The following is a 26,151-nucleotide window of genomic DNA, read 5'->3' as shown; positions in this document are numbered from 1 at the left end:
GTTTCCAGTCATGCTATTAAATTGAGTCCCTAACCCTTGCTGACACCTTGATAGCAAACTCATGAGAGACTCAAGCAAAGGACCCAGCTAATCCATGACTAGATTCCAGACCCACTGAAATGGTGAGATAATAAATGTGCATTGTTTTAAGGCACTAAATTTGTGGTAATTTGTTTATGCAACAATAGATAGCTAATTCAAATATTAGTCATTTATATTGAATAATATATAAAGAAGAAAATAGCAACTTTTGGTTAGTTAAGCAATTTTTTTTTTCGTTTTTTTTTTCCTTTGGATGGTGCATATGACATTAGAAAAATGAATAAATTAATGAGTCAGCAAAATTCTGCCCTGTGGATAAAATTAAGGTGTCAGGCAGCGAGTGTGTGGCTGCCCCAGGCCCTGGAAAGATGTTCTGACTACTCAAATCACCTAGATGATATGCTATTATCTAGGCTTGACAAGAAATGATTATTTGACTTGCAGTGCTCTCTGGAGGTCTGCACCCACCTTCTCCTTTCCAAACTCCTCCAAAGCCAACCTATTTGAACAATATGCAAAGAAAAGCTATCACCATAAATAACTGCTCTGAAATTGCAGCTACAACCAATATCTAAATCTTCCCAAAGCTCATAACACATAAAAAGAATAATGTAAGCATGCCCTCTTACATTTTTACTAAAAGCAAGTTATTCATTTTCACCTTGATCAACAGGATAATTACATGTGTAAATCTCCCATTCTGTCCCCAAAGTTGTCTTTAAATAAATTTCATGCAATTTTTATGTCTAATAAGCCATTACATTTTTATTACTAAAGCAGTAATAGCAGTTTATTAGATTTTTTAAATGCCCTATTGATCACTGAAGGTCTTTGTTCTTCCTCAAGTAGCTCTTAAATGACAAAAGTCATTGTCCATCATCATTACTAGGTATTAGTCACAGGTCATAAATATCCCCTATTTCTTGCAGTGGGTCTTTGGGGGATTAAAATAGAACATAATGACTAAACTGCCCTCTGAACCAGTTAAAAGCATTTTATTTAGATTTATAAGTATTCTGGAAAGATAGTCAAAGGATTGTTAAGACCAGTGTTATTTGTATTTTTTTGCCAACAGGAACAATAAAGCTTGATTCTGATATTGTGTTGCCTACCAAATTGCACCACTGATACTGAATGGGCAAAAATTCCTTCCGCTGAGGTTTCCCCTTCTCTGTCTGAATCAATCACACTTAAAATATTTATGGTTACTCTTGCTATGGTAAAACTCTCTCACGTCCATTTCCCCCAGAGAAAAAAATCTCAATTTTAAAGTACTCCTCAGTAATTTGGAGTTTGTGATGCAAATTATTTTAGGAGCTTTTGCAGATGAAGAACTAATGACTGTGAGAAAGCTCAAATTGCCTGCAAGGATCAATAATAATCTCAAGTGGAGTTGTTCTAAAGAAAATCATGAAAAAAAGAACATATTTTATTCCTTTGGCTCACTAGTCTTGACATCTATGAAGTCCTTTGGAACCTGATGGATGTCTCCATTCTTTATTTTTGTCTGGCTTTTGCCCTGCATAGGCCTCTCTGAACACCAGTCATAACCTGAAGATCATAAAAGTTATTCCTTTTCTCAGATCTCCCGATAATTTATTCATTCAACTCCTCTCACATTGTATTTTGTTCCATCGTCTTTGTGTATGCATATCTCTTTCCTCGTAAGTAATTTAAGGCTATCTATCTTTCTTTACAAACATCATAGCCCTTGTACAAAGTAGGCCCTTTAAAATGTTGGAAAGAGCTATAAATTTTTTAAAAGAGATTAAGAGACACATTAACTGACTGTGATATATGGATATTAATAGGATCCTGGTTCAAACAAATAAGTTGTTTAAAAAATTATGAGAAAATGAGGGAAAGTTGAACACTGATTGGATATTTGACAATTACTAAGGAATTGTTAGATGTGATAAAGACATTGTGTTTCTGTTGTTTACAAAGAGCATTTGTGTATAGAAGAAGGGAAGAAATGGTATGAAGTTGAATTTTAAAAGTGTAGTCTTGAATTTAAAATATTAATATGAAGTTATTATATACTTCTTTCTTAGCTGTTAACTGAACAATTGTCAAACCACTAGAGATGAAAACCCCTAATGTCGAGATTATTGTGTGTGTGTGTGTATAATATGTAATATAGTCTACATAATACCATTTCTAAAAAAATAAAAGAAGCTCTTTGGGAAAATGGCTGATTCCAGGTCTGAGGAAGGAAATATACAAGATCAACCTGGAATCTCTTATTACCAGAAAACAAAAAAGCTATCAAAGACTATTAAATTCTAGCTAAAGATAGGACAATCTGAATATCATTAAGGTTAATTACTAAAATGGGTTAGAACACACACAGAAATCTGTTATTATTAATACTAAAACAGGTATTGATCATTCACAAAGGATATTAGAGCATCAATTCATTATCCGAAAGAATCAAACATTTTACTATTTTTCTTATTCGTACTAGGCAAAGTTAACTAAGGGAAGTTTTCATTTTCAAAGCACTACAGCTATTAAATAAAACTATAATGAACTAATAGATGTAGCTAATGATCATTAATGGCTGCTAACATCACTAGGGGAGATGAAGTACCCACTACCTATGAAGCAGTATGGAAGGAAAAAAGTGTCAAATCGGAATCTGATCAGGCCTTTTTATGTCGGGCTGGTTTCATGGGTTTCATCTGTACAATCACACAAGAACTCTGTGCTCAGAAAGGCCCCATGTTTGGTTTAATGCTCTGCTGTCCCCATCTTGAAATTTGAACAGGGGTCCCCAATTTTTATTTCGCATGGGGCCCTACAAACTTTGTAGCTAGTGCTTGTCAGACTACCAATTTACAGGACATAAAAATGTGGTGGCTTAAAAAGATGTCTACCAATTCCGTGATATACCTCCCTTCAAAAGGTGGAGCTTCATTTCTCTCTCCTTGGGGATAGCCTGTACTTTGGGATTTGCTTCTAATAGAATGTATTGGAAATGATGGTGCTTTCCAAGAATACATCATAAAATGCATTGGAGCATCCACCTTGTTCTATCTCTAAGATCAATTGCTGACTTGTGAGGAGACTCAAGCAGTTGTACAAAGAGGTCCGCGTGATGAGGAACGGAGGCCTCCAGGAGACGGCCATGTGAGTGAGCCATCCTGGAGTGGATCCTTTAGCCCCAGTCAAGCTTTCAGATCACTGCAGTTCCCGCTTACAGTCTGAATGCAACCTCATGACAGACTCTAAGCCATAACCACTCAGCTAAGCCACTTCTGAATTCCTGACCAACAGAAACTGTGGGCAGTAAATTGTTATTTTAAGCTGCTAGTTTTCAGGCAAACAGAAGTTTTATTACACAGGAATATATATTTAACACAAGAGAAAACAGGGAACGTGTTAAATGACAGCATGGGGATACAAGTAGGACAATCCAGATTGTGGAAACGCTATAGGAAAATAATCTTAGTATCTTCAACCAAAAAATTTCAAAGAAAAAAAATCACGTCACAGTGATAATTTTGGATCTGGATTTAAGCAAACCATTTAAGAAGCTACAGTGCAATTAAGAACATGAAAATACTGACTGGATATTTGAATTTTTAAGGGACATGTAAAGATGGTATTATAGTTATGTTTTTAAAAGGGAATCATTGACTTCTATATGCACACTAAAATATTTACAGATGGTATGTCTGTAATTTGCTTCAAAATGGCTATGGGAGAGAGGAAATTGGTGGGGAAAAGGAAATAAGTTGGGTGATGGGAACATGGAAGTTCATTATACAATTCTCTATTTTTTCTATAATATTTTTTTTAAGCATGCACTTATGTCAATACATATAAATGTATGTGTATTGTCACAACAGTGACATTTAAAAATAATGTTCAGAAAACCAATTACAAGGAAGACGAAGACCATAAGAATTTGAGTGTTTTACTATTTAAAACAGTAAATAACGTTTAAGTGTTAAAGCCAAAACCCACACCACAGCATTACTAATATATCTATTTACGGAACTACTCTGGCTTTGAATTGATATCTTTGACATATATTATTTGATGCAATATTCCATAATAACCTCACAAGTATTATACCTTTTTAATTGTTTGATTCAAATCAGTCATATTTAGTCACCAGATGGACTTTCTTCTTCACCTACTCCATTATGTTAGAAAAAGTGTAAATTAGCACCTTATAATGACTCATGATAGACTGTTATCATACACATAGGAGAGCACTGAAGAGGTTATGCTAACCATTGGATGGTAAAAGAGACATAAACAGATGCTATTCACAAGTCTCATTGCGCCAATGGCAATTACCACCTGTTCTGCTTCATCTATTAGTGCTATGCATGAAAAAGAAGCCAAGAGACAGAAAAATCATGCAGACACTCATCTTTACAGCAATAATGATCATTTTAAATTCCTTCATTAAAAATACATACCACACATAGTTATACTAGAGTAATGCAAAGGATATGCAATTGCATGACTACCCTGGGCTGAGACCAGACGACTAGCACAGGTTCAAAAAGATCTCATCTCCATTCTCTTCTTTCCTAAAGGGAGGGGCTTGTTTGCTTTATGCAGATGTCTTGGCATGGGGCGGGGGGATTAACCCAGAATCCCTCATTATTTATTCTTACCAATTCAGAATTTGTGATAACTTGTGGCTTGAGCTTCGCCACAGGTATCATTAACATAATTTAAAAAAGGCTTGATCAGGCTACAAAACTATAAAGGTGGTTTGATTTTAACTACGTTAAAAAAAATACGTGAAAAAAATATACGTCTCAAACTTGTATACATTTTATAAAAACCAGAGATACTAAATTATTCAATATGAAGGTTAACATTAATACTGGATGATAGGATTATCACTCCACCTCCCTCCTTTTCCTGAATTTTAAAATATTTTTTCCTTTAAAATGAGACACTAAAATGTGCTATTATTGTTACTGCTATACGCAAAAATTTTAAAGATTTTTATTAGCATAGGGACAGGTTAATAAATGTCCTTTATTTAAAGTTTAAATGTTTTAGTCACTAAAGCAAATGAAGATATGTACTTAAAAACCTGTGCCCAAAAGTACATGTTTCAAAATGTTTCGTATATTTCCATAAAAACTATAATTCATACTGGTCTCCTCTCAGTATAGTTGTTGCAAATAAGGCAATATATTTTTCTACCAGTGTGTGACAAAAATATCATACTAAGCATAATCAGTTCCTTACCTCATTAAAACCACAGGTTTTGATTGACTCCAACAAAAAAAGTTTACTTACTGCAAGGTATTGTTTTAATAACCATGTGTCATTTAATAGCAACAATAAATACAGATGACTATAAACAGACTAATTTACTTCAAAGGGAAAAACAATGAAAGAAAGCCAAACAAAAAATCTCAACAGTTGCACACAGGAATATTACATTTTCCTTAAAGGTTTTGTTAAAAAACGAAAAAGGATAAAGAGAAAAAAAACAAGTGTGTTTGTAAAACGGTCATGACAGTCTCTAAGCCCTCAAACTTGGCCGTATTTACCTGAAGTCATAAACACTGCCTTCTCTAGAGAGAATGTGTAAGTATAAACTCAGCGCGCCAACAATAGAAGACAGCACTGCTTTCCTGATGCAGGTACACCCTCTCAATTACCTTTCAGGAGACTACCGCAGGTCAGACAGAGCCACGAGTAGTGCAATCTCTTGGGGTGAGCTCTCATCCACACATTAGTCTTAATACCTCAGTTATGTGACTGGCTGCTTGGGATGAGAGGGAAGGAAGGAGGCAAGTGCTCTAGTACAGGAAATCGAGGGGAGTTCATAGTACTCGAGATGCCATTATGTTCCCAGCTCACAGGAAAAGCTTTAGCGATCTCTTTGGCTTAGAGATTCTTTTGAGTACTTGGATGCAGCTTTCCACTTGCTTTACATAGAGGATGAACTCATGAAATTAGAAGAAGGCAAAGCGCAGTCTTATTGGTTATTGCCCCAAATTGTTAGATCTAAAACACTTGATCATAAAACTGCAAATGGCGACATTACTAGCAACTTCCCTGGTCCTTCAATCTTTTTCACCATTTAAAATCTTTCCACAGTAGACTAGACACCTGCTGTCAATAGTTGTACCAAGAGTTAGTTCCTCTTCAAAGAAATATTTCTATGACTATTCAAGAAATATAATTAGGGGTTTATAGTTCTGAGACTACCGTGTTTCCCCCAAAATAAGACCCGGTCTTATATTAATTTTTGCTCCAAAAGATGCATTAGGACTTATGTTCAGGGGATGTCATCCTGAAACATCATGCTAGGGCTTATTTTCCGGTTAGGTCTTATTTTCGGGGAAACACAGTATAGAGGAGTATAAAAGTGAAAGGCAAACTTTTAGATGAATTTTCTCAATCTCTTTCTATATCCCATGCTGATGGAACTATTAAGTCCACTGTTCCAGAGAAGACATATAGTTATTTACATTCTTATTAATTATAACTTTTGAAGGACCAACAAAATTATAGAATTTTAGGGAGTTACCAGTCAAAAATATTCAAATGTCTGCAAACTACCTGACACAATACTAGAGGATCCATAAAACATCACAATTTTCACACACGTTTACAAATGGACTTCGGTGGGAAGAACAGATTTAGTGTGACAGATATCGACTGGTTGTGTGATATAAATATGACACGTAGGCTGCCTATCAAAGATTATCACTTCCTTAGTTGATCTCTGGGAAATACAGCCACCAGAGAGCTGCGTATCAAGACGCCTGCTACTTGGCAAAAGTGGGAGGGAAATTTAAAGAAACAATGTTCATTCAGGTTACCACTATTATATCACATTTTCACAGAAAGACATCCCATAACAGGGAGGATCAGGAGGAAATATACTAAAAGATACTTTCAGATCAAGGAAGGGTGAACTCTGGGCAATTATTATTATAGCTGATTTACGTCCTGCTCTAGTAATAACGTACCACCATTAGAGGACTATTGTTGGGTTCTTCTTTAGGCTCACTGTAACTTAACAGAAGCACCACTGCACATGTAGGGTGGAGCTTAAGGTTTACACTAACTAGACATTAACATTTTGATCAGAAGCTGTAACTGTAACTCATCTCACTGAGTCCTTGCTATAGGTCATAAAAATCATAAATATTTTATTATGAAATAGTCTGAAAGATACATTATATACAGTAAGTAAAATGATTTCTTTTAAATACAAGGGCTTTTAAATGTTTCTGAAGTATTTTCAGATTTTTAAGAACAAGAGCTCAATGGTAAGTTATGGATAACTGAATTTTTATGACATATTTGAACATGAACAAAAACACATGAAAAGAGTCACCCTCACACGTAAACATTCTAAGTATATTTGGCCCTAACAAAAAATTGGTTATGTTAAAAATCAGACTTAGGATTTAGAAAAATAAAGATTAGGACAACATTGAAAAAAATACTACGTCGTACATACATTCTTGAAACTTTTTATTAAGTATCACAATTTCCACCTGGTTTTCCTTATTACCCTCATTTCTGCCTGTATACCCACATTCAAACTTTATCTCCACCCCACAGGCAGCAACTACCGCTCTAATCTGCGCAGAGTTCAGTTCATCAGCCTCCATCCTCTGGTCCTCTGGACCTCAATAACACCTCCATCATTTGGTCTGCCTTCATCATTTGCTTTTATCAAACAGCAAAACCTATCAGAGATGGACCTGGCTGACCCAATCCCATCTATTTTAAGCCACAGGAACCCAATAGGACAGAAGACTTGCCCTCCTTTGGACCCCATCTCTAGTTGTCTATGACAGTTTCATAACCTTTCCCTCAAGGCTGGTCCCCACAGCCTCTTATCATAGCTTATGTGATCCAGGATTTAGTCCTCTGTGACTCTAGATTCAGATCGAGCAACTGTAAAATCAGTGAGGCGGTGTCTCATGAACCTAGGATTTTAAGGTCTAAAAATTTCATGGACTATTTGGTAACTTTTCTAGATAATAAAAAGGAAAAACACTATAGTATTAATAGAACTGGCAATCATTGCTTCGTAAGATCAAATCTGCCCTCTGATTTGGAGGCTGAATGGAGCTTGAATGTTTTTATTTGATACTAAGTGACTCAGGAATATATACCTTTCTTTTGTTAAAGATGGTACTACAGAAACGCCCCTCACAATCTCCTGGTTAGTATTCTAAATGAGGCAGTGTTCATTTATCTCAATACCAACCTAGCTTTTTTTCACCTGAGCATATCTTTGAGGTTAGGTTTGTTCTTGCCTTTGCAGAAATGGAGTCTTTTATAGCCAAAGAGAGTAGTATCAAGGAACTGGAAAAAAAAACAAACAAAACAGCAGCAAAATAACTCATTTTCTACATTCTTTGTAAAAAAAAATTCTCCCCTGAGTTTACTTGTGAAAAGCCAACAAATATCAATTCTTCATAAAAGTGACTGAATTAAGAGATGAGAATGGAATATAAAATAATACTTTTATAAACATACAGAGATATTCAACCTCAAATAAAATAACAGCTTCAACCCTACTGTGTGTGCACTTCCAGTGAAGTTTCATGCATTCCATTCTAAGCGCCTCGCCTAGGAAAACACAGAGTCACAGGTGGAAATACGCCATGTTTAGCACTACAAGCAGCACCACAGTTCATTACCAGAAGAAAGCAGAAATGGTTAGGTAAATGAATACTGCCACATAAAATGTACTGGTGATGAAACTGCAATAAAGGAACATAAGTGAGGTTTACAATATTTTTTTTACCCAGTTATAAACATTTGCATCAAACTACTGCCTCTCCAAAAACCTAACCAACCATTGAAACAAAAATTATCATTTCTGACAATAAAATCATGAAGACTGTAGTCCATGGCTCTTTGTCTTGGTGGTTTTCAGAGTAAGACGTGAGCTGTGTTAAGGAGCTTCGCTGATATCTCCATCTTGAATTACTGCCAGATCTGGAACGTCATTCATCCTCAGAACGTCTGCATAGAGCAAGTAATTATGTAGGCTTCTGGGAAGTGGCAACTGACTGATAAAACTGTCGGATCGTAGGTGTTGTGGTTTTAGACTGGATCGAATTTCCAAACGGCAAAGGTGGGTCAGGGATGGAACAGCAGCTGAAGAAACAAGCCAAAAAAGAAAGATGAAAATGTTTTAAACATTAAGGTAAATGCCCTTTTTCTCCCCATCTCTGTGTAGTAAAAGAGGCATGTTACTTAGACTTATTTTTAAAGGAAGATTACTTGGGACTGGATGACCACAATAAACTTGATTCTTTCTATAGCTGATTCCTGTCCCTCCAGCTGCTGGCCACACAAAGTCAGTACCCAGAGCCATATAAAATTAAATGTTCAAATTCTAAAGATCTGGCAATACCAGTTGGCACTTAAGAAATAAATGAACTAACTTTAGAAATGACAGAAGCTCACAGCAGCAAATGCTATATCCCTCTTAGTTTGTTTCTTTGCAAATGGTCTCTAGACCTACTACACTAAGTGTGTAAATAACAAAAGTTTCCCTCTTTTTATTCATGACACTGAATGAAAGTTTAAAATTGACATAGCAAACAAAAGAACATTTATTGAGTGCCTAGTATGCCATATGCTCATACACTTCATACACATTCTCTTTTTATCTTCATTAACCCTATGAGATATATATTATCATGCCCTTACAGAGTTAAGAAAACAGTTTAAGTAACTTTCCAAAGGCCATACATCTAGTACCTGGTAGAGCCAGGACTCAAACTCAAGTTCACCTGACCCCAAAGAATGTGTGTGTGTGCGTGCTCAACACTAAACACTGTTGCCAAGAGCTAATTACCAATTAAAGGATATCCACATGTACTTAAGAATCATAAAAGACAGTCATTTCATTTTCCAAGATGAAAAGTTGTTAACTAAAGAAGTTAATGTCCATGGAAACTGAGAGTACTAAAAACAGCTAGTGTTTTTATGTGAATCAAATGTAACACTTTTTGTTAGTCCAAAAACTTTTTTTATAAATCCCCATGAAATGTAACAATGATTAACAAACTAGGATCAGAGCAGTCAAGACAAGCAGTATCACACGCCCAGCTGATTCCAGACCAGCGGGTCTGACTCCAAGTCTAGGGGTCTTTAAACTGTAACACCCCACAGGGCCTGAGACATGCTAGTTCTCTAACATCTTCAACGTCTTCCAAACCACTGAAGTTAATCCATCATCTTACATGTCACTTTAAGTTTATTGGTTTCAGTGTAGTTTAGTTTATTCTGAGTTTGGGAAACTCCTCAGTGTTTCAAAATGCCAAATAAGAAAAGCAAGAGAGTTATGTGATTTTTGTACATAAAACCTGAGTCTGAAAAAAGATGAGTATTTTCTTAAACCAGGAGTCATAGACTCCCCACCTACAATATGTAGCACTTTTACTTCCAGTGTTTTCGTATCCGTATCTTGTTTAAATTTTACTCTCTTCTGTACACTTAAAAGAAGAATCATCATTCTCACTTCCAAAATGGGAAAACAGAGGTAAAAGGAGCACTGGAGGGATTTGCAGGAATATGTAAGGAGAGCATGCCCAAACTGAAAAATCCCCCCGTTTTCCAAAGGAGTGAACGGGTTCAATTTCAACAAGTAGGATGACTATGTTCAACTATTACATATAAGGACACCTTCTTACTCGATCAGATCAGGAACAATAATTGGTCTTACTGTCACTGGGTAGGCACAAATGTAGTAAAATATTTTGGAGATAAGCAAAAACTAATTCTTGGTAAGCACACAACTCAACTGGTGGGATAAAAGCACGGTGGTATACTAGAGAGCAGCCCATCAGCTGCCAACACTGAGCAAGTCCTGGGCACAGTGGGACGTGACCGCCAGCGGAATTGACAAGATGAGTGCATGGGTGAAAGTGAGGTTGGTTAAGAGAATATTTACTTAACATTCAGTTAGAGTTTAAAATACATCTTGTTAAACTGACATCTCTTCATCCTGCACCTTCTTGTTAATGTAGATACTTATCACACACCCAGGAGGAAAAGAAAGGATGGCTGTGCAACCCGGAGGAGAGCCATTCACTCCGGGCTAAGGGATCCTTCATGCTTCTCCAGCTTCTCCGATTTGACAAACTACGCTGACTTACAAACTCCTCAGCTGACTGAGGAGGGTTCCCTTGGCTGCCCACCGCCTCCTGCAGTGCTGACAAGCCTTTCCTGATCACCTGACTATACCACTGTAGCTCTATCTTTAAAGCTAAATAAACCATTTGTTTGTTTATGCTAATACATGTATAGTCAACATTTGTGACCAAGCCAAACTTGACCAGTATGCATGTGCTAAGTGACCTGCCAGTGTTGACATCTATACTAGACCCAAGTGATGTGACCCAGAGTCCAGAGTTCTTGAAACTGTTGCAAGCCCAAACTAATTCTTGAACATCTTCTAAACCACTGAAACTTTCAGAAGATTTTTCCATTTAGTGCTAAAAAAAGAAAGGGTATATCGTTACTTCAGATACTGGTTCCAACTTTAATTGCACCATTTTGGTTTTCCTCCCATGAGCACAATAGATCACTAGCCTGATGAGCAATGAGAGGTAAGAACTGTATTCATTTGAACTGAGAGAGTCTTTCATCTGTAGATTATTAACACAGACAATAATATACCCATCAGTGCCACCTTAGTTTAATATATGCCAGTGAGTACTAGGGAATTTTATAATCATATATGCAATATTTCAAAGCACGCAAAATTCCTATGAAAGTTTTAGTGATGCATAGTATTTCCAGATGTGTTGCCACTAGGCTGAAAAAGATCAAGCCATGCCCAGAATTTATAATGTGAAAAAGATGAAAAGCTGTAGGTAAAACATACTTTCATGAAAACCTGTTAAAACCAGATTTTAATTTGTTAAGTAAATCTCTCTTCTTCGATTATGGCACTGACAATATCTTAGAAATTGATGTCTGAAACCATGATATACTTTTAAGTTACTTCTGACCCAATCATTTTTCAATTTAGTATGTTAAGCCTAAGTTTATCTGTAGATCTATTAGCAGACAAACAACCTTTAACTTTTCATTCTTATATAGAATTCAATTTTGTCCATTTTGTTGTATGAACTAATAGAACAACCAAAATAGGCTCCCTGTTACATGAAGTTTTATTACAATTAAAACGATCAAACCAAACCCAATTCTTAATTCAGTATGCTTATTAATGCAAACTTTACTATAGCACAGAACTACATATATATCAAGCATACCCACTATACATATTTTCGACAAGCATTCATCTCTGGCCTGCCCTCATGCCAATATTCAAATGACCTATCTGCCTGAACTGTATTTCTATGGTTCCTTTGTATGGCTTTCCACATCAAATGTATTCATTCTGGGCCATCTACTGCAATTTATATTTTCATCATTAACATATTGTCTTTCTGATTGGCTTCCATCCTTTTGTTACCAGCCTTTCTTAATTTATGTGTACAGTCTCTCCCTTTGATTAGAATATTTCTCTTTTAAGTTGTTATTGTTGCAAATATATCTTTTCTGGAAGATATTTCCTTTAGTGGCTCTCAGAAAAAATAACAACTTGGTTAGGGAAATATAACACAGCAGTGTGATAGGAAAAAATTAAGCTCAACATTATAAAGCAAAATTAAAGTTCTCAGGAACCCCAACTCTATCATTAACAAATTTGCCTACATCTAGAACGCTGCACAAAAACACTCTTTCCACCCCTTATCCTCATCAAAGCTTGATCTTCCCAAGGAAACTACTTCTTTGACCAATTATTAAATAGAATTTTCTCATTCTTCCACACCTATCACAGTAGCCCAGGAGGCAATTTTAGCATTCTCATAGGGTAGATCTTCTACGCCACTTTCACACCCATGTTTTTCTGTCTTTAAATTTCTACACACACCACTTCCTATCCTTCTAGAGTTTGCTCTCCCTTACTGCCACTACAACCAATCTTTAATGTCACTGAGACCTCAGGTCCCCTGACTCCTTCTACTACATGGTCTATCAGGTCTCTTCTTTTCTCATTTCTTTTCCTATCTGGACTGAATTCCCTGGGCCCACCACTTAACGTTATTTTATTATATCAATTCTCTGTACCTGCTCTGACAAAACCCAGGATCAATCTAACCATTTTCCTGCTGTATCCCAATACAGAGAAAGCGAAGCAATGGTGGGGAAGAAAATGATCATATAACCACATGAACTAGTACCACTTCCACCTCCACCGGGCCCACAGGGTTGCTCAGCAAATCTTTCACTGGTTCCTAATTTGTTTCCCAAAATAACCATTCTAACATCAAGTTCCCTACCCAACTCTCACTTCAACCTCCCTCTTGGCAAGTTTTTACCTCCTACTTCAAAGTAAAAACAAGAGTGGGTTAGGCTCCTTCTCTGAGCTTCTAATCCTCAAACTATAAACTTATCCATACCCAGCCCATCTTCGTCTCTCTTCTCCTTATAAAAGGAATGGGCCTATTTGAGGCTAACTCCATTTCCCTCTGACTTATCTGAAATCTTGTTACATAAATTATCTATCTCCAAATCTCTAATGTTTGTGTGTTTTTTTTACAAACTGAGACCCCTGAATCTATGAAACATGTTCAACCTCTCTCATCTTAAAAAGAAAATTCTGCCATGACCCCCTATGTTCACTTGGTATTTGATTCATAGATTCTAACTCAGTGTCTGATACATAGTTGACATGCAGTTAAAGAATCCACTCACTAAGGCAGTAATGGATATAAACATCGAGATTTGTAAATGCCCGCCTGTAGAAATACTTACATGATAGCTTCTCCTCACTGAAACTTTTGCCTGTGGCCCATGTTTGGAACTAACTAAAATTATTGAGTGCATGGTGAAAAGTTCCCAAATGAACATGCTATCAGAAACTAAAGCTCTGTCCTCACTGCTTTTCCACCTCAAAATAGATATTTGGGATCTGGAAAATAATTTTCTTTTGTTTTAATTGGGATATAGTTGTCCCAGAGATCTGTTGGCACACATATCCAATATAGTACGTATCTGAGAAGAATAAGATGGGCTGTCAAATATTATTGATGTCCTAACAGGGGTATAAATGTTTTCAGATTTTTGGGGTAGATACCCAGAAGAGGGATTGTTGGGTCATATGGTAATTCTATTTTTAATTTTTTTTTTAAAAAGACACATACATTCAGCGTAATGATTAGACTATTACATTTAGCAATCAACAGCGTGGGAGCAAAAAAAAAATCTACAATAAAACACTTTGTTGGAATGCTTTACACTTCCCACAGAACAGAAACTAAAATGGCCTGTTATACAATTAGTCACAGATACAGTCCTTGAGTTCTTTGCCCATACACATGAGTATTGTCTAAAACGTATCTCCTTTATAGCAGCTAGACCCTGCCACCACTTTGCTTGGCTGAGTTCACAAATCTCTGTAACCTGTATCTTCCCTGTCACTTCTCTGGCTCTCCTCTCCCACTGAGCTTTGTTTCCTGGCAGTAATTAAAACCTTCTGCCACTAGTATAGCTGCTCCTGCCACTGGAACCGCCATAGCCACCTTGGTTTGGCAAAGTATTGGCCTTCACCATCATAAGAGCCAGAGCTTCTGCCTCCAAAGTCTCCTCCTTTCATGGGTCCAAAATTTGAAGACTGATTGTTGTAGTTGCCAAAATCGTTGTAGCTTCCGCCACCTCCACAATTGCTTCCATCATTACCAAACCCATTATCGCCATCCCCACTGCCACCATACCCTCCACCATCACGACTGACCAAAGCCACCTCGACCACTGACGTTTCCTCCATGACCAAAGTTGTCATTCCCACCAAAACCACCTCTTCAACCGCCACCGAGTTTCCAGAACCACTTCGACCTCTTTGGCTGGATGAAGCACTAGCCATGTCTTGCTTAGACAGGGCTTTCCTCACGTCACAGTTGTGGCCATTCACAGTGTGGTATTTCTGAATGACAGTCTTGTCTACAGAGTCATGGTCATCAAAGATGAGAAAAGCAGAGCCTCTCTCCTTGCCACTGCCTCGGTCAGTCATGATTTCAGTCACTTCAGTTTTCCCACTGTTCAAAATCATCTCTTAGGTGATGTTCTTTAGAGTCTTCTTTAATACCACCCACAAAAATCTTTTCCACAGTGCAGTGGGCACCAGGTCTTTGAGAGTCTTCTCCTGAGACAGCCCTCTGTTCCCACAACTCTTCATCTACCTGTGTGGCCTTGTATTCACGGCTGCATCCACCTCCTCCATGGGGGCACAACGTGACCAACCCAAAGCCTCTGGAGCACTTGGTGTTTGGGTCTCTCATCACCACACAGTCTGTGAGCGTTCCCCATTGCTCAGGATGGCTCCCTAGACTTTCATTGGTTGTCTCAAAGCTCAAACCTCGAAAGAAGAGCTTCCACAGCATTCAGGCTCCTTGGGAGACTCTGACTTAGACAGGATGACCGCAGGAGGGGAGACTTCAACAATGCTTACTCGGCGGCGTGCACCGACAGAAAGGAGTGATCTGATCCTATAGTTTTAAAAAGGCAACTCTACTCCCCATATTTCCCCAGTCCCCACCAAACTTTTCAGTTTATTGCATGTTTTAGCTAAAAACTGCAAGTTGGGCTCTTAAATAAGGAGCAGCGAGGCTTTAGTTGAGCTATGCCACCACAAAGCACTTGTATAAATGCTCATTATCAAGTTTACTACTACATTATTTGTTGCTTTTAGTAACCTCTCCTTGGTCACTGCCTCCGGACAGGATTTGGTTATGGGTTAGCTTGGTTACAGGCTATGACGTACTGTGGTAACATATAAATCCTACAAACCAGTGTCTTAACAACAAAGGTTTCCTTCTTGGTCATGCAAAATCTTCTTTAGGTCACATGACTCTCTAGGGCAGGTGTCCTGAAGTGACAATGAGGTATTCCAGATTACTTCCATTTTGTGTCACCACCATCGCAAACATGACTCATATTTCCTCAGCAAGTGAAGTGAAAGCATAGACAACTCATCCCCAATGGTCTATGCTTTCATCGCTCACACCAATCGCATGACAATCAAGGCTGAGAAAGGCAGTCTTTCTGTGTTCCAAGGAGGAGGGAAATGAAACAACTCACTTAACTGAGTTTTGTCTCTGCCACACAAATGATAAAATCCGTTGTGAAAATGACGTGAAGTAGGTACCACTATTATCCCTTCTTATAATTGAAGGAAACCAAGGCTCAGAAATGCTTCTCTGCAGCCTGAATATAGAGGAGGTTTGTCTATGTAATTCCAGAGCTCCATCCAATCTCGAACCATTTTACTCTGCCTGATGTCCATGCAGAACCTGCACTGTATTATTACCATGAGAGTCAAAGTAGCAGAGGAGCTCAATTTTCCATAAGCCTAAAGTAAGGTTGTGCCCCACCTCCCATCTTTAAACAAGTAACTTGATGTAACATTTGAACAAGATACATGCACTTGATATAGAAAATAGAAAAACAAGTATTTTTTCAAAAACTGATATGTTTTATTACTTTAAACTAGAAATGGCTTGATTAGACCATTGGAATGCTAGTTAGTTATTACCAGAAATGTACAATTTAAACCTATTACAATTGACAAATAATATTATATGTCAATTATATCTCAATAAAGCTGGGGGAAAAATATTACCAGAAGGTAATATTTTGTTTCTGGTAGCGATTCCCCAATCTTTAACTGTAAATATAACAATCTCATAAAATAAGTTACCACATGCAGGTAGCTTGGTATACTTACCACAAAAGTTTTATCTTGAAGAGTACATGAGGAAGGAGCACTGCTCAAAACTAGCAGCACTACTCAGTTTCAAAGGAAACTTTGGTTTAAACGGTGGATACTCGCTCAGCCCACCATATTTTGGAAGAAGTCCTCGTAATTTTCCTTGGGTTTCACAACAGAATACTTAGCCTACCGCAGATCAACCTTTACTTTTCATTTTTCTTTTACTTCTACTTTTAAGATCAACTATCTCTTAAAAATATGTTCTCAACTCAATCTGTAACACAAAATAGCTGCACTCTGATATTTCTGAGGTAGCATAATTAGGAACTCATTGCTAACTACTACTGTTAAAAATTGAGCTGAGAGATAAAATATTTAGAAAGAACTGTTCAAAGTGCACAGGAGTTATCTATCCCTCCAGATGTTATAAATCTAGCTCTGGTGAAGTTAGACCAACAGAGACCTGAGTACCCTGTACAGACAACGTTAAGAACTGCTTTCACTGAATTATACTGTGGCATGAAGATTGGTAAAATAAAGTCCCAAGAAACCATGGCTAATCAAGCTACTGTCTAGGAAACTGTCCATTACAACACCCAAGAAAATCTTTACTTCTGAGCAATGAGTTTGTTCTATCGTATGAGCTCTGTAACCTAGTATCAACGACTAGAGAACTCAGAGCCAAACTTACAGCCTAACAAGCTTCAGATTACCACAGCTTTCCCTGGCCCCATTTTATGGCCGTCTGCACCTTTTCCATTTTTCTTTTGCTTCCACTTTTAACTTCTGTTTTACTATTTTGTGATAATCTACATTATAACTGTTTTAAATCCTTTTTAGAGCAAAGCAGAGGAACACTGAAATGAACAGATCAAGAGAGTTTCCTGGGGCCCTTTTAAGATCCTTTGTAGGATCCAGATCCATGTAATACTTTTAATAGAATTGTACATATTTGATCACTAACGGTTCAGGATGAACTAAAGCCAGGTGCTTTTTATCCACTGAATTACTTAAACTTGCTCTTGGAGAGTTGGCCAGGGGCTGGTGAATTTTTGCTTAAGTGAAATACTATGTGTTAAACTGATGTCTCTAAGAGGTATATATAAGGCACGTGATCAAAAATTGTTATTAAATTTTTGCAACCAGTCAGTAAATTTTACCTGCATCCAGTCAGTAAATTTTTCTAGTATACATTTCCTTTCTGATGCAAGAAAACTTTCTGAAGACAAATCTGATTCAATGATTTAAAAATGATCAGCAAGAAAAATGGTTATCATTTTTATTTATAAACTACCAGGGAAAGTTGCTATTTCCTTAGGGAGGAAAAAGGTGAGAAAAGGAGAATTTTGACCAAGTATGTGGCATCTCCAGGACTTGAAAAGGCCTACGGAAAAAAAACAAAGAAAGTCTTTCCCTTGGGATAGAGACTGGTATACCTAAAGGAGATAAGGAGCTGAAATTATCTTGGGGCTTACTAAGAGTGGTAGAGCTCCAAGAAGTACCTTTTCCAAAACACTTAAAGGAATGTATTGACGTGGCAGTTTTTAATACCATGATAAGTTACTAGAGAAAGTGAGGTAAACGCAAGACTGTCATACATTTGGAGAGGCAATCAAAGAGTTGTCTTTTTGGGCTCACTCCTATTGATAGAAACCGTACAGCTCAAAATCCAAATAAAGGAGGGAAGAGTACAGATGACCAATATGCCAATTATCCCTTGCTATGAATGAAACAAATAAGAAACAGCTGCCAGGGCTCACTCTCTTAATAAACAGCACTCCCAAACTATCTTATGAGAAAACAAACAGAAGCAACAGAGGAGTTATAGGAAAAATGACAAGTTCGAATTTTGTATATATCAAAATGTGAGATACCAAGTGGAGATATCCAAAAGGCAATTGGACATATGGGATTGGAACCAAGAAAAGAGGTCTTGGCTAGAAAAATAGGCCAGAAAAGCATTAGCTACATTAATAACTCAGAGAAGGCTTTTGCAAATCTTCAGCCGAAATAAAGTCCACTTAAAAGATGATGGTTATTACCCTACACAAGCTCTACAAAGTGCCTAATTAAACAAGAAACTCTTGATGGATTCAGTCTACTGCCGGGTAATGTACTCATGCACAATTTTTACCTTCATCTGGACAAACTCGCCATATGTAAGTCTTAAGAGAAAACTCACACATCTTTACTAATTGATATGCTGCAATAATTTTCTCATTTGGTATACGCTTCCTCTTTTGATTTTTTGTTTCCAAATCCATTGTCTCAATTCTGTTATGAACAGATATTTGTTCTCTACTTCTGCAGGCAGATAGTAAAAGCAGGTGCAATTCTCAACATTAAGAATTACATGCAAGTGAGTTTTCCAACATTAGCATTAACAGAATTCTGGTACCAGAAGGCTTAGAGATTCCAGATTACTTTATTTTTTCAACAGAAACCTCTCTAGCAGTTTGAATACACCTCTGTTCAAGAGCATATTTTCCTGAATGTCTGTTTTTGATTGAGAGAATTTACTTAAATGTAATTTCCCAAGAAATTAGAAGATATTTCTACATATGCATAAGTTCACTTGTTAAAGCCTATTCAACATGTTTTATGAAGAGTTTCATTTAATGTAAAAATTGCAGTGAAGAAATAATTTTCCAAACTTATGACATATAATCTGGTTAACAAAATATAGTTAAAGTAAAATAAATCTGAATAACTAAATGGGAATACTTTACATATGTTATGTTTAAACTGGTTTCCTTGTGTAAAATCTGAATGTTTTTAATATTCCTAACTGGCTTAAAAACTTTTCAGTAAGTGACAGTAAGTTGAAAATCTGTTTTTTCATCTACTTTTGTTTTCCAATTGCAGTTCACGTTCAATATTATTTTATGAGAATTTACTTTAAAACAGTCATATAAAATATAAATCAAATCACAGAATTTTCACTCATCTCACCTCCATAGTTATATTATACCAACACTGCGGCATACATTCAGTAAGGACAGCTATAAATAAAGGATGGTAATACTTCCTTTTAGAAATGATAAAATACTGAAGAGAGAACACAAACAAACATACACCCCAAAGAGGAAAATTAAGTTTAGCATTTTTCTGACCACAAACTAAATATTCACTAACAAGATTCTTAGGACTCACTTTTGTTTACATAATCCTTATTAAAATAAAAGGATATCATTAAATAAAAATATCAGTAAATACTTCCTTTTCTTTATATGCTCCTTAGGCTAAACCTACAAAATCAGGTATGATTTTTGTTGAAGGAAAGTACTATGATCCTCCCATCCTTTCCCCACACAAAGAAAATGCAAATGATGCCCAATTTAATGCATGTTCTCCAACTACTCTTATCAATTAAAATTACAACAGAGCTAGAGGAGAAGAAAAAGTAGTGAAGTGTGTTTAAAATGTACTTTCTTACCAAAATGTTGCTGCAGAGCCCAAGAGGAGTTTGAAGCCCGAGCAGAGAGCATCTTTTCAACAGTTGGAGGAAGTCTCCTCCAATTAGTAAACTCCAAAGTGAAGGTAAGGGTGTCATCGCTGACTGAGTCAATCCTGTATCAGCAAGATGTTAACACACTGTTAGACACAAAATACACCAAGGATTCGCCCTGAAAACAAACACCACATGCCTATTCTCACAATATCTTAACATAGAAGGCAGACAGAAAAGTGAGGCATAGGAAATATTCATGCAACTGGAGACACGTTCAGTGGATATGAATAATCATCCCTAGGTTCCTACAGGAAAAATGAACTGACTCTGCGTGTAGTTTTCCAAAGGGTGACAAGAGGAATCTCCACTCTTGTAGAAGGTAGGAACTTTCCTTCCCATTCCCCAGCAGCAGCGCTAGGAAAACAGAGACAACACCAGCGTCATCTGTGGATTTGCCATTATCTCCTCCCAACTGGACCATCTTGCACATCTAGATTGGTCATCCTTACAGACACATAACAGTCCTAAAAGGATAAAACCCAAACATCCAAAGCTATACCTAGAATGAGTATATGAGAGCGATGGCTTGTTTCTGCCCAACTCCCAGAGATGTACAATTGTTCTCTTCTAAGAGCCTTTCCCATTAGACATTCAGCTCTGAAGGATGTACCGGAATAAGTTTTGTCTCTAAGAACTTGAAACAAGGTGTTCAAGACACTTTTCCCTCTATTTTTTTCAAAATAATGTCAGATTTCCTACCAACCCACCCAAAAGACTTACCCAAATTTTATAAGCACATGAAACCTAATAGAAAGAGCACGGACTAAGAAAAGTTCTCATTTCTAATACCACCTCCACTACTTACAAACATGAAATTCTTGAAGCCCTAGATCCTGGGGCTATTCTCTCTAAAATGAGAATAACACTTAATCTGCCAATTTTAGGGGACTATTTGTGAAAATAATGTGAGAAAATATAGTAAACGTACTTTTAAAACTATAAAATGTCATATAAATATTTGATATTACTAGAACTGGTTTGAAATTTTCAGTATTCCATTTTCAGTACACCTTATGACATGAAATTTAATCAAAGCTTAAAGAGAACTATAGATTCTAAGAAAATTCCCCATCTCATACTCAATTAGATACTCCCCTACCATCACACTGTTTGAAGAAAAAAAAATAATTAGGGAGGGTCTCTAGTAATTAAGTCAAAAACAGAAATTCTTTTCAAAGTTGTTTTTTTGGAGTATAGAGCAAGGACTAAAGAAGGGGGAAAATGTAGAAAGAAGGAAAAGAAATTGAACAATACTATAAACTTTTCATCTCAAAGAAAATTTATTTCTTGTAATTCAGTGTCAAATGACTGATTAGAGTATGAAAATTATTCTTCAAATTCTTAATTCTCTAATATGCAAACCTATGTAACAAAGAACTCAGTGTTGGGCAAATGCCTTGTGAAAACATTTTACTTCTCAAGAAGCTCTCAATAAAATCACAACTTATCTGGAAATACTGAAAATAAATGAAATCATAAAGTATATTCAAAAAAAATCCTCCTTGACTTTCTAGGAACCCCACACCAACGGTTACTTGGTTCTGGTTCCTTATTTCCTTTATAATGGCTTTATTTTTCTGCGTTAATGTGCTCTAAGTCTCACTGGGACCAAATACAAAGTCGTTTTTGTGCAGTTATCTAAACACATGAGAAATAAATCTGTTTACACAGTTTTAGTTAATATGACGATGATTTTATTCTATCAATGCTGATGCCACTAAAAATGTATTGTTACTGTACTACACTGACCATTATTATACAAAACAGGTGTACAGTCATAAATGAGTGACAGTCAACTAAGTGCACGGATGACATTTATTTTCTATTACTTACTAATTACATTTGTTGGGGTTTGGGGGGCACCTAGTCTTGCATTTAAAGTTGAAAAAATATTTCAACTTGGTAGATTATATTGTGACAGGCAATTATTCAGCCAGATACATTTTTAAATACTGTCTCAGACAAGCAATACCTAGGAAAGACATCTATAATTTACATGACAAAGATTAAGCAACAGATTTACATGTGATATAAATAAGATATAACCAAAATCCACTTTAACAACATATTGGAATTTTTATGGGAGAATTTTTCTTATAACAGCTCTAGGAATGTAAATTTCATCAAAGAAAGCAACACATTTATCATATTCAGTGTAAACACTGCCTTTATCCATTCAATAAAAGATCAGTGAACAAAAACTTGACCATGTTAAGCATTTTTATTGCTAAAGTGAAATTTTCTACTGCATTTTTTTCTAATGAATATAAAGTGACTAAAGTTACTCCTTCTAAGTAAACTATATGCAATTGGCATTCTCAATTCAGATAGCTGCAAGTTTTACAATTTACTTCAAAATAATTTGTATTTGACTGGGTCTTCACTCTTTTCTATCCTAACCCATCCAATAAATATAGTTCACACCCAGGGGCTTAATTCTCAAATGGGCTATTCGCATTGGGGAAGGGGGCCTAGGATAGAAGAATATACTTTACAACCTTCTAGGAAAATAAAGCTAAATAATTCCCTCTCCTTCCAGCAGTCTATATAGTTGGCTGAGGAGGAAAGGAAAAAAAGGCAGTATTTAATTTTTTTTCTTGCATAGATTCTTCCTAACTTAGGAGTAGAAAGGAACAAGAAAAGTTGGCACAGAAACCCCCAGGTTAGGCAAGGGATTAAGGTAGCTGAAATTCAGTGATGTAACTACCACATCCCTGTGGATACGCAGGGCTAAGGCAGCATAGCACAGTGGTTAGAAAGACAGACTTGAGCCTAAACAGGACAGCCTGGGTCCAAATCTAAACTCCAGCACTAAGCAGCGGTGTGAGCTTGAGCAAGTATGTTCATCACTCTGTGCCTCAATTTTCTCCTCTGTAAAATAAAAACTAATAGTATCTCGTGGATTTCATATTAAATGAGTTAATACATTAAAGAACTTAAAATACTGCCTACTATGTGTTAGGCAGTATTCTAAGTGTCAGTTAAAGAAATAAAGAAACTAGAAATCAGAACGGAGTGTGAAAGGTGAAAGTAATGGGCAAGTAATACAGAGTCAAGTTAGTAGCCTCAAAGGAGGAACACAAAGAGTGCGGCTGAGAAGCAAGTGTGTGCCTTGGGGACAAGCACCGAGTGAGGTGAGAGAAGAGAGGAAGCACACTGTCAGGGTTGTCCACGGCTACCCAACAGGCTCGGTTACATTTCCAGCAGCAATGAGGGAGTGAATCCTGGAATGGTGAGGGGCCACTGCTGCCAACTGTCAAGGGCCCAGACACAACAATAAAATTCACTAAGTAAAAAGTGAAGGGTATTTAAATAGCTTTGCTCATAGCTAGATAGAGCATTCATTAGCTAGTATTTGTATCTCAGTTATGTGTGTGTAATTTGGAAAGACAAATATACACATACAAATAGCTTTTAAAAATCAGAGATTTCTCAATGAATTGTCAATCTTTATATTTTATTGAATTATTTTAAAAATACAATGGTTTTTTGTGAAAATTTATTGAAAAGGTATAGAGAGAATTGCAACAATGGGTATTTGACAGATAACTGTATGAATCAGCTGTTGGAGAAAGGCATAAGCACAATCAGAGATTCAACCTATTGTAAACCATAAACAAAAAGTAACAGTAAAAGGTGTATATAAACTTTGCTTTTCTTCTATAGTCCTCAAACCACCTACCACACAGCAGTTTTTCCTTATAAACCACATATCTGAAACACTTCGTATCAGAAAGGGATGATAATCCTAAGCATAAAACCACTGCTTAGTAAAAATTCCTGAATTCTACCTAATGGTAGACATAATAAAAAGGTGAGATGCTGGGATACTGCCAAATAAAGACTTGTTCTTCACATACAGATGGAGAAGCCATCAGGGGGAAGAAGGAGTCCCAGAAATGCAAACTACATTTATAAGTAGAGCCCTCTAGCATTGCCTGCATGAACCACAAAGAGGACCTCTTTTGAAAAGATAAAACTCAAATAACAAGATATATATATATCAAGGCACCTTTCTACTGAGACAGTATTGGTCTAAACATTATTTTAATAAATGGTCGTTTCTGAAGCACAAAAAGTAAGCTCTCTAGATGTTTTGTTGAAATTTTACAAAATACTCATGTCCTCTATTTTCCTGGAGATTTTTATTCTATTCTCTTAATTGACTTGAATTATCAGGCCAAAGAGGTTGTGTTCTAATTATCTGCTCAGCCCCGACTAGACACTAACAACTTTTGCAAAGGCTGGAAGCTGGTAGAAACAGTTTTCTTCCTCTTCTTGCCCAAGAAAAGTCCTGATCCAACTTTTATATAATCACTCATAGGGGCTGCCTTTCTGAGAAACTAGCTAAAGTAAACAAGTTATACCCTCAGCTACTTCAGAAATTAGTATTTATTAAGGAAGACAGAGTTCAAAAAGACAAGATGCTGTAGAACAGGAGTAGTCAACCTAGTTGATGAAGGGATAACTGAAATCTCCAAAGCAGCTACAACCCTTCTGTCACAGGCATTAGAGAAGCATGAGGGATGGCCTAAGTAGAAGAAATGTTCCCTGGCATTCATCCCTTTCTAGTCCCTTCCTGTCACCTGTTACCTTTACCCAGGAATCTATCCTTATGTTCAATCTCGCTATCAGCAGCCCAACACCTTTACCCCAATAGAGCCATCAAACACACACACATACACACACACGAAACCTCCTCCCAAAATGGGATCTCAAGAAATTGGGGGAAATTAAAGGTAGTATATTCACTCAAGAAGCTAAGGTGTATACAGTGAAGGGAAACTGTTATTTTATTATCTTTTCATTAAAAGCTTGATTAAAAACTTAAATTAGAAAAAAAAAAAAAAAGGTAAGGTAAGGTAAGGTAAGGTCTACAATGGTAGGATTTCTCACCAAGAACTGCATAGTAGATTCAGTGGGTCAAATCCAGCCAGCAGGAGAGATGGCAACCATTCCTTGTATTTTGTCTGTGCTTTAATCGCATGATTTATAAATTCAGATATATGGTTCCATGGTGCCAAGGGGCAACCTTTCTTCAAAAAGTAGCGAAACACTGAAAACTTCTCATACTTCAGGCAGTATGCCAAATGAAGTTCATTTAGCTGGGCTCCATATTTCAAAAGAATATTCACAATTCCCAAGAATTCACAGCTCCACAACAAGAAAACAACACAAAAAAAGAAGTTAGACTTTTACATAAAAAATAATTGTTACAAATAATAGTAATTACAGCTGGGATAAGAACAGTAGATGGGATAGTGGGCGGTTTTTATATGTCTAGTAGATTTAAGTCTAGGGGACTAGCAGAATGTAAGGATTTTACATTTTAATTTACACCCTCCTGCATAGTTTTAAATTTTCAACTATAAATGGCAGTACCCTTAGAATTTTAAACCTTCATCTTAAAGAAATAAGTAATTTTAGAAATCACCATTGACAAATATAAAACTCTTCTCAAATTGGGATATTTTTATACAATTAAGTATCTCTACAACAAAATACTTGCAACAAAGTTACTGAACAACATGATCTGTCCCTAAAGACAGATGGCTCATTCTAGGAATCTCTAAAATACCATTTCCTTTAGCAATAATCTAATTTCCCCTTTATTTTCAAATTTCTAATGGTAAAAAACAATCATAAAGAAAAGCTTTTTTTTAAGAAAGGAAAACTGCATTAAAATTGTAGTAATATATACTGATAACAATAGATGACCACAAGTCATGTTTAACTTCTGCAATCACAAGAGGTGCTCAAAGTGGTTACCATCAGCGTCCAGACACTTCTGATTACGGCGAACTACTGCTTGAGCAACGTTGACCAAAGTGTCCACGTGCAGACA

General features: G+C 36.5%; 1 protein-coding gene across 4 annotated transcripts in view; it reads right to left on the bottom strand.

Moving 5' to 3' along the window:
- Window positions 1-5,950: 5,950 nt before the first annotated feature.
- LOC117033012 (ankyrin repeat and SOCS box protein 3) overlaps window positions 5,951-26,151 on the bottom strand; it is a 137,367-nt gene continuing 117,166 nt past the window's right edge. For all 4 annotated transcript variants that reach the window (XM_033124860.1, XM_033124865.1, XM_033124864.1 and 1 more), the window contains exons 8-10: window positions 25,203-25,460; window positions 20,232-20,365; window positions 5,951-9,162 (exon numbers count right to left, since the gene is read on the bottom strand). In XM_033124860.1, coding sequence (XP_032980751.1) covers window positions 8,957-9,162; window positions 20,232-20,365; window positions 25,203-25,460 — 598 coding nt within the window. In that variant the 3' untranslated portion in view covers window positions 5,951-8,956. The remainder of the gene's footprint in view (window positions 9,163-20,231; window positions 20,366-25,202; window positions 25,461-26,151) is intronic.

Source organism: Rhinolophus ferrumequinum, chromosome 13 (assembly GCF_004115265.2).
Source record: "Rhinolophus ferrumequinum isolate MPI-CBG mRhiFer1 chromosome 13, mRhiFer1_v1.p, whole genome shotgun sequence".
NCBI classification, from domain to species: Eukaryota; Metazoa; Chordata; class Mammalia; order Chiroptera; family Rhinolophidae; genus Rhinolophus; species Rhinolophus ferrumequinum.
The sequence above is the reverse complement of the archived record's forward strand: the minus strand, read 5'-3'. Positions and strand labels throughout refer to the sequence as shown.